Source organism: Nannospalax galili, unplaced genomic scaffold (genome assembly GCF_000622305.1).
Source record: "Nannospalax galili isolate Female #2095 unplaced genomic scaffold, S.galili_v1.0 scaffold604, whole genome shotgun sequence".
NCBI lineage: Eukaryota > Metazoa > Chordata > Mammalia > Rodentia > Spalacidae > Nannospalax > Nannospalax galili.
This window is the reverse complement of record NW_008350472.1, coordinates 166,615-176,923: the sequence shown is the minus strand read 5'-3', so window position 1 is coordinate 176,923 and position 10,309 is coordinate 166,615. Positions and strand designations below refer to the sequence as shown.

Sequence of the window (10,309 nt, the reverse complement as noted above, 5' to 3'; positions counted from 1 at the left end):
AGAGAGAGAGAGAGAGAGAGAGAGAGAAGAGAGAGAGAGAGAAACAGGGGCTGGAGAGATGGCTCAGAGGTTAAGAGCACTGCCTGCTCTTGCAGAGGACCTGGGTTTGATTCCCATCACCCACATGGCAACTATGAACCATCTTTAACTCCAGTTCCAGGGGAATCTGAAGCCCTCTTCTGACCTCCACAGCACTGCACAACGTGGGTGCACTCACATACATGCAGACTATACACTCATACACATAAAATTAAAATAACAAATAAAATGTTTTTAAAAAGAGAAACTTAATCTCTATAAATACAAATAAACAGCATTCTCTCAACAGGAGCTCTGCCAGATACCATTCTACCTTTACCTTCAATGAAAGTAGTTCTCCTCAATTGGCTAAAGAGACTGGTAATTTTCAAGCTTAGACTTGTAAAGGAAAGTTCCCAGAAAAACCTTTCATCTTCAAACTGGACTTTCTTCTGTAAGGAGATTAGAGCTCTAGAAACTGTGAGGAGTCTGGAATGTTGCAGGTCCAGAGCCTAATTACAATTTATCTCAGGCTCCCTTTAGCCCCTAAATAGCCATTTTCTTGCCCATATCTGTTTCAGACCTACCATCCCATCACTAACTGATAGAAAACCTTGTTGAATGCCATTTATTAGCAAACCACTAGGTCCCAACCAAATGCTAAGAATGTCATCAGATATCATCTGAGACCTATAGTAGAATTCTCCTGCTTTGCTGTGACCAGCCAACAGAATGTACCCACCAATGTATTTGAAGTGTCTTGATTTATGACTTCTCCTTGTCCTGTTACTATAAAAACGTCATGAAATTACTTCCATCCTGGAACATGGAATTTGGGGTAACCTGTGTTCCCCAGCCATCCATGGTCACCCATATTTGGCTCCAGAATAAACTACTTCTTATCCCTTTTGAGGTGAGAGTTATGCTTTTGTGTCGACAGACTCAGCTAGTTTTAGCTGCCAATAGAAAACCTGAATGTTTAACAAGCCTGTATCATCTCCAAGGAAAACCCAGTGAACATATTTTCAAGACCTCACCTACTTGGTATTTATGACACTGGCATAACGCAAGACACAGAATAGGTACCTGTGGATAGCCTGAAGGGTCAAGGATGAATGACATCTGGGAAGCAAGCAAGATAAGAAAGAAGACTGAAATACCTCCTATATCCAAGAAGCACACTCAGTATGATGGGATACGTGTGCACAGGCACAGTGAGGTGACAGACAGACAGTTAGGGCTAGCTGGGGAAGATACAGGGGAAATAGAATGCAATCAGTGCTTTTCAGATGCTAAGTCAAGTGCAACAAACTCTATTTCTAAGAAGGTGAAATTGCAAGACAAAAGCACAAATTCTGGAAAATGAAATGCATATTCATAGAACATAAATATATTAGTTTGTCTGAAGCAAAGATCTTATGAGGGAATCATGGAAGGGGAAAGTTAGAAATTCAGATGACTGACTATACTTTTCAGAACTGAAACAGTGAGGGTGTCAGCTGCTGCCTCATCCCCACACCTCTTTTCTTGTTCGGCTTCTCTGTTTTTTGTTTGTTTTTGAGTGAGACTGAATCCTACACTGCAGCTAGGTTACTCTGAAACTGACTATATGGCTCAGGCTGGCTTTGAACTCCTGTCAATTTTCTTGCCTTGGCTTCCTGACTGTTTTATTACTGGTGTAAGTCACTTAGCTGGGCTCTCATCCTCCTTTGTTAAAGACCATCCTCCCCCAATCTTACAACTGCACCTTCATCATATGCTTTCCTTCCAATGAAGGGACAAAAATTCTTATAATCATAGAAGAAAAGGAAAATACAGTGCATAAAATAATCTATTTTTTCAACTAGAAATATTTTCATTAACTACCTGAACTACACAATTTTGGAGCTGTTTGGCTTGTTTGGACACATTTGGCTCTAACCAATTTGAAGAATGACATTTATTAAGAAAACAAATCAAGTGAGGAAATCAATCAGCACGAATTAAACACCTGCTGTGCATCAGGTACAGCGGTAGGGGCTAGATACACACGATTCCATCTAATTTTAACATTGTTGATATGAAAATGTTCCTCCACTTTCATACATATGAGGAACAATTACTTGAGAGTCATATATCTAATCAGCAAAGCTAGAAAGCAAATAAGCACATTCATAGTAGTTGGAAAGCTGCGATCATCATCCAACATATTTTCAGCAATTTCTTCATATAATCAGAAGGAAAAGCACTCAAGGCACCTGCTCTATTTCAACTATACATGGCTTATAGCCAAATGCTTAAATGCACTTAAAACTAGGCCAATTCTCAGCTCATAGGCAGTCATTAAATCCATCATTAAAGCTATTGGGGTACTTGATTTTGCTCCAAGCCACAGTTCTAAAGAAACATGAGAAAGGATCTTTCAGATTCAACTGAAATGACTTCAGAAGAATGCTTCCAGTCATAGGTTGTGCTGTTGAATTCTTTCTAATGTTTGGAACCTGGTAAGGTATTACCTATGGATAAGGACCACATGTAGCTCTCCCATTTCCTTATTTAGTTACACCATGGAATTTTCAAAAACACCTTCATTTATTGCAGACATTAACTGTATATCTGCACATTGTCAGGTGCTACTACTAAATATCAGCCTGTTCTGATTGACAATTTTTTCATTATAATAACCTTAAAAAACATAGAAGAGAGTCGGGGGGGCGGGGGGGTACATGTCTGTAATCACAGTACTTCAAAAACAGGACAAGTTGACATGAAAAGTTGAAGGCCAGCTTAGACAATGAGATATTGCCTCAAATAAATAATTAAATTTCAAGGCCATATGAGAAAATGCATACTCCTAAAACAGGTCCTTCTTTCTACTAATACAAAACTCAAGGTAAAAACTCTTAGAAAGGTCAAAATGAGAGTCACAGAGTTCAAGTTCTAAAATACAAGCCCTTTGTTACTTAATGACCCCCCCAAATCTCAGGGGTCCACTTGGCTTTGCTCTATAACATAAACAACAGTGTTGGGGTTTTTTTGTTTTTTTTTTTGTCTTTTTGAGACAGGGTCTCCCTGTAGCCCCAGCTGTCCTGGAACTCACTATGTAGACCAGGCTGGCCTTGAACTCACAGAGATCTGCCTGCCTCTGCCTCCCAAGTGCTGGGATTAAAGGCATGCACCACCATGCCCGGCTTAACAGTGTTGGTTTGTAAAGGACCTACCCAGATGGGGGGTCTTATAGCTTAGGGCTCTTAGGAATGTGCTTTTACTTGTATCAGCTGTTGTTGCTTATAAAAAATGTTGAGTAACAGTGATACTTCAAAACTATAGTAAAGACTATAGATAATTATGTAATGTGCCACCCCAGAGCCTGACATCTAGACAAAGTGCAATAAAAATGGCTAACATCATAGTTCTAGACTTTTTCAAGCAAGAATACATTGATCAGAAAAATCAAATTATAAGGAAATTGGGGGACAGGGAAGTAACTAAAGGTAGCTCTGGGAATAAATAGCTGACAGCACCAACTACATAGGGACAAACTATCCAGCTACAGTAGATCAAGGCCACTAACACACACATGAAAATAGCTCTGAGGGTAGCACTAGGGTTCCCACAAGGAGCAATAATGATGTGCCTAAAGATGGCACGGGGCCTTTTAGAACAGATGATACTTTCATTTCATGTGTTTAAAAAGGAGACAGATTAAGCACATAATTGACTGGAAAGAGTCTTAGCAAATATAATTTAGCATCGCAAATTCAATATATTAGATGTCTAACCTTTAATTACATGCACCCTATAACCAGACTGGGAATGTAGCTCAGCTGGAGAGCAATTGCTTCACATATAAGAGGCCCTGAGTTTGATACCACAACCATTTTTCAAAAAGGAACCTCTCAAATTCTTCCAACTAACTATCAAAAAAGATGTTCCAAATAAATTGACTATGAAATTTTGAAAGGAGTGCTCTAAGATATCATCAATTTGTCAATGTCTTCATAACTAAAATGAGGCAACCTCAATGCTAAGTGTTTTTACGTCCACCAGAGACACAAACACATACACGGAAATCCCTTTTTCAGGTGATTTTTTTCTCCCTATGTTTGAAATGCAGTAAAAAGAGAAACACCTGTTTCTTCCTACAGCCCTTTAAAAATAAACCATGTTGAAAAAAACTGATAGATAAAATGCTCACCTGCTTCAAAGGCATCCGGAAATTAATTGACCCAAATAAACGCATAATCAAGGCCAAAAACCTAGTTCTTTAAGGGAAATACCAGTGTTTCCTAAGCCCTTGGTAGTTTCTAAGACACCCATAAAATAGCAGAGGACGGTAAAGATGAAACAGGTGGCAGATGAAAGATTCAACAGTCAATCTGGAGACCCTCTACCACCAGAAAGTGTTCCTATGACCGCTCTCTCAAGAAAATCCAGTTTTACCTCACTTAAAATTCACCCATTATTCATCCAAAGGAAGGTCATATATTCAACCACTAATGGAGTTCAACTAAACCAGAAAAATCTCACCAGCTAAGGCCTTAGATCCTGTAACAGCTTTTCCAAAGTCTTGCTGTATAAATTGCCTAGTGCCACCATCTAGTAATAAGCCAGGGCCTGCAGAGGTGACTCAGTGGATGCAGCTCCACTTCTAGCTGTTCCTCTGAATGAATCACAGTGTGACCTTGAGAAAGCTATGTCATCTTAATTTTCCATTTTCTTAGGAACACGGAGTGAATAAGGTAAATACATGGAACCAAAATGTATCTGCAGCCCAATGACCAGCTATATCCAAACACCAAACACTAGGTAGATAATTGTCATACAAAAATGGCTAAGCAAACTTGTACTCTGCACAGTAACAAAAATATCTGTGTGAAGAAATCAACAAAATTCAGATGCCACCAAATAGAGTTCCTTCAAGAGATCCAAATTTTAAATTTGAAGATACTAGCAAATTAAAATAATATCCAAAACCCAAGAACACTTTTTTAAAAGGAAACAAAACATCAACCTGTTTACAGTCCTATGATGTTTCAGGACTCCATTCAATTCTCTTTTGACAAGTTCTATTATGTCATTCTCTGCCACAGTGATAAGCATCTGTATCCTTGATAAACCCTGAGGAGCTTTCACTACTGATTGATTGCTAGATAGATGACAGACAGATAGGTAGGCAGAAAGACAGATGATAGAAGATAGATGATAGATAGATAGATGATTGATAGATGATAGATAGATAGATGATAGATAGATAGATAGATGATAGATGATAGATAGATGATAGACGATAGAAAGATGGTAGATAGATGATAGATGATAGATAGATAGATGATAGATAGATAGATAGATGATAGATGATAGATAGATGATAGATGGATGATAGATAGATGATAGATAGGCTGATTTGTTTGTAATACATTGTAATTTTTTCAGTGTTGAAGAAAACTCAGGGCCTCACACATGCTAGAAAACTGCTGTCCCACTCAGCTGTACCTCATACGCTCTACTCAGTAATATTTCCCTTTCTCCTAGTAAAATTTGGAAAGGCAGTACCATGGTTCAGTAGTCTGTGTGTAAGGATATAGCTCAGTGGGAAAGTGCCTGCCTAGCAAGTGACAGACTATGTTCTATTCTTAGCACAAAAAATAAAGCCAGTGTCCTGATCTTCCACCCTGGAAAGTTTTGTTTGTTGGTTCTTTAACTTGGGCATTGGGGAAATAGGACATCGAGTACTGAATTGAGCCCTTGTCATATCTATCCAGTTGGATACTTCATTATAATGATGATGATTACTCTTTATGGCCATCTTAATCTCAACATACTTTTTTGGGTTTTTTGGAATAATACTTGGAAAGAATGGAAAAATAAAATAAAATAAAATAAAATAATAAAATAAAATAAGATAAAATAATAAAATAAAACCAGGCTTGGTAGAGCACAAATGTTTTCCCAAGTAGTTGTGGACTAGAATCAGGAGGATCAGGAATTGGAGGTCATCCTCAGATATGTAGGGAGTTTGAGGCCAGCTTGAGCTACATGAGCCCCTATCTAAAAAATAAAATCAAAACAAAATGTTAGCAACTTTTCAATCATCCATAAATATGATCTATCTTGTGTGTGTGTGTGTATGTGTGTGTGTTTGTGTTTATAGTATATCTAATGGATCTAAGACTACAAACATTTCCTCGCATTGAATCAATACAATAAAGAAAAAAGAGGGAAGAAAATGAAAGAATAGTTCATAAAGTGAATAGAAGTTACTTTTAAGATTCTATTAAAACAAAATAAGTCACTCCGTAAATGAAAATAAAAATATACTCAATAAAGTATGTACTACAATATTAACAACATTTAAGAACATTGAAGAACTCTATCCTCCTGCCCCAGCCTTCCAAGGGTGGGGATTACAGGCAGGTGTTACACACACAGTTGATAGCTTATTTATTAAATTAAGAAAACAAGACCAGGGAGATGGCTCCATGGTTAAAAAGACTTATTGCTCTTGCAGAAGACCCAGATCCAGTTTCTAGTACCCACATCAGGTGGTTCACAACTGCCTGTAACTCCAGTTCCAGGGAATCTGACACCTTCTGGTCTCCTTAGACATCTACACACTTGTGGTGTACATAAACTCATGCAGGCATGCACACATACATATGCATATGCATATATACATAAAAATAACATTTTTAAAAAATAAAATAATAGGACACAAAAATGTTTCAATTGCATTTAAAATTTTCAAGTATTTATCATAAACCTACAAAAATGGTTCTTTTTTTGTCCTATTCATCACATTTGAAAACTATTTTTCTTTCTATAATTATCTATGTTAAGTAAACAGGAAAAAAACTGATATTAGCAGTGAGCTCTTCAAATGTGGCCTTGGGACCTGTAAGAAGGGCTAAACACAGAATACTCTCTGATCGTTATCCTAGAAGCTAACTTTGGCTGTGAGTCTATCATTGTGAGTCCATCTATCACAACGCCAATGTATCAGTAGGGCCAGATGGGCTTCCACTTTCCCATCCTCACCACTTCTACATTCCAGTTTGTTCTCACTGACTTACAAAACAGGATGAAATTATCACATTCAGGCTACTCCAGAGACTACTGAGGCAAGAGGATCATAAGTTCATGGCCTGCCTGGGCAACCTAGTGACTCTGTCTCAAAACCAAAAGATTTTTTGTTTTATCTTTTATTTATGTATTTATTTATTTGAGATGGACTTTCCCAGTAGCCCCAGCTGACCTGGAACCTGCTATGTAGACCAGGTTGTTCTCATCTCACAGAGATTTGACTGCCTCTGCTTCCAAAGTGCTGGGATTAAAGGCAGGCACCACCATGTCCATCAAAACAAAAAATATTTTAAGAAGCTAAGGATATAACTAAGTGTTGCAAAACCTGCCTAGCAAGCACAGGGCCTGGGTTCAATCCTTAGTATCATAAATGAATAATAGATTACTAATAGTCTATTATTTATTCATTTCTAAGAGCATATATTAAAGAAGCTCGCCTTAGCAAACAGAACAGTCACTTTTCTGCACAAAGTACTTGTACCCAAATGATACATCCTATATACTACATACATATGCATACATCCACATATGTATGCATATGTATGTACATATATTAGAGGTGGTTGGTCAGGCACCAACTTTAGAATGTACTAGATTGGTGCCTTCAACACCAATCCTTGAGGACTATGCACAGTTCTGTTCTTTTAATATTGTGAAGACATGGAAAGCAATAAAATGATGGATGCCTGTGCTAACAAGACCTAAGAGGGGTTGATTATAAGTCTGCTGGGACCCTGAATGTTAGAGAACAGCAAATATAGGTGAGCACAGCGGTCCTTTGGACAGACGTCACTAAAATTGTTCCTTTTATCACCCTGTAAGAAATAGAGAACCAAGTACATCCAAAGGCTTTTCACTGAGGGGAGGAGACTGGCAGCCAAAGGATCTCAAAATAACAGGTCAGGGCATTTCGGGGCCTGGGGAGGGCCGAGTGGCAGCAGAAAGTCCTGATTGGCAGGCGACCTGCCACCCTGAGGTACAAGGCCGGACACGCTCACCTGTGAACACGTTCTGGAAGCCCTCAGCAGTCGCTGGCGCCCCAGATGCCTTGGCGGCCAGCGCCGGGGACCCTCCACTATTGTCGTCCACAGTGGCCCTGCGCCCCAGCGGGGGTCCGGAGCCTCCCTTTCCAGGTGTGCGGACGCCCAGCTCCTCCGTCCAGTCCGCAGAGCGACTGAGGCCGCCGGCGAGGCCGCCCTCCAACCGGTGCTTCTTGGCGGGGCCCACGGCAGAGGCCAAGGCAGTTCTGGGGCTCCGGCTCACCGAGGGCTCCGGTCGCTTCTTAACCCTGGGGCTCTGGCTGGGGGACTGAGACGGGGAGTGATTGGGCGAGCTGAGCTGCCGGGTGGTGGTCTTGATGTAGCAGGGGGTGATGAGGGGATAAGGTTTGAAGCAGCGTGGACTGGGGGCCGGACTGCCAGGCAGGGAGGAATCTGCAGGGACCCCGGGGCCTCGGGTCCCCACCTCCAGCTGTTCGTCCAGCCTCTGCCCGGTTTCTCCCACTTCTGGGCCCCATTCGTCCCCCGGAGAGCCTCGGGGAGCATCCTCAAAAGCATCTTCCTCGCCCTCCTCATCCGTGTCCCCAGCGCCTGACACTGGGGCTCCGGCTGCGACCTCCGCTGGTCCAGCCTCAGGAAAGGCGAAGGCTGGGGATGAGAAAGAGTCTGTGGCTGCCGACTCCGCGGTTGCGAAACCGGGTGCCTCGGAGGCGAAACGTCCTCCAGGGGATGGAGGATGCTCAGGTACCGGGGACTTGGTGGTCTCAGACAAGTCGGAGTGCGCGGACAGTGCCTGTTCCGTGTCCTCGCTAGCCTGGCTGCTGGATCCCAGCAAGAACCGGTCCAGGCCCAGGAAGGCGCCGGGCTGAGGGGAGACAGCAGTGGGGGGCGCTGCAGGCTCCTCCTCGGAGTCCTGGAGCTGCAGCTTCTGCTGCTGCTGTTGCTGCAGGCGAATTGCCTGCTGTATATCTGAGAGCAAATCCTCTTGCTCCGTAGCCGAGTGGAAGCTATAGATGTCCGTGTCGGAGCCTGAACTGGTCCTTTGTCCATCCTGCGCTCCCACAGCGGTTTCCAAATCCTCCGCAATCGCCTGGGTCCCTACCCTAGCCGCAGCCGGCCTAGGACCATCTGGGTGGATCACCTCGAATGGGTCCGCAAGCTCGGTATCCGATAGGCCGGTCTCCTCCGCAGAGAGGCTGAGGTCTGGGGTCTTGGTGACTATGGAGTGAGCGCTGTCCAGCTCCCCGATCTGCAGGGCCTGTGAGTCCAGCACATCCTCCCGGGAATCGCTGGCTCCTTTTCCCTTGGTCAGGTTCTTTCTGATCCGCAGGTTGGAAAACACCGAGGCTCTAGAATCCGACTTGCTCTTCTTCTTGCTGGTCTCCCCGCCGCCCCCTCCCCCTTTGCCGTGCTTGCCCAGAGCCTTCTTGCTCCCGCTCCCCTTCTTTGTGGTTTCCGCATCCCTGGGCCCCACAGCATCCTCCGCTGCTCCGCCACCACCTTCGTGGGAGGCATCACCTGCGCTCCTCTTCAGCTTCCCATCCTGGTTCCCCATGCTGCAATACCGCTTCTGCGCCGCCGCGCCGGGGGGCACTCAGGCCATCTCCGCCCAGGAGAGGGCCAGGGAAGACTCCCGGACAAGTCCGGTAGCTGGGCCAGCCGTTGGGAGCGGAGGCCTAGGAGCGCCCAGCTGGCCCGGCTCACATCTGCTGCCGTTTTGCATAATGCGCGGTGGCTCTCCAGGCTGCTGTCTCTGCGGCTGTGGCTGCGGCCCTGGCTGGCGGGCACGAACATGCTCAGTTCAGCGCGCACTCCCCTCCAATGGCTGCACTAGACGCAGTCCTGGTCTGTTCCCCGCCCACCGCCGCCGCCCCCTCAGTGCCCTCTCCAGCTCCTCCAGCAACCTAGCAGAGTGAAAAACAATTCTATCTCTCTGACTTGATAATTTGGCGGGTGGAGCATGGGGGAGGGGTTCGTTCTATAGGCCAGACTGGCCTGGAACTTGTGACCCTCCTGCTTCCACACCAGGTTATCCCTGGGAATTTAATCTTTGCCTTGCAAATAAAAATTGTTGCTCCCTCTCCAAAAGGTGAGGGTCCCATGGAACTTCAAAACTCAAGGACCTGCAAATAATAACACAAAAGTAATTAAATACTGGAAAGAATGGAAGTTCAATTCAAGATAAATGCCGGAATGTCACCATCACACACACACACACACACACACACACA

At 43.5% G+C, this 10,309-nt stretch overlaps 1 protein-coding gene across 1 annotated transcript in view; it reads right to left on the bottom strand.

Moving 5' to 3' along the window:
* Fmn2 (formin 2) overlaps positions 1-9,879 on the bottom strand; it is a 396,698-nt gene extending 386,819 nt beyond the window's left edge. Inside the window, exon 1 of the mRNA XM_008847787.3 lies at positions 8,079-9,879. Within this exon, the coding sequence (XP_008846009.1) occupies positions 8,079-9,633 (1,555 nt within the window). The 5' untranslated portion in view covers positions 9,634-9,879. The remainder of the gene's footprint in view (positions 1-8,078) is intronic.
* Between the last annotated feature and the right edge of the window lie 430 nt (positions 9,880-10,309).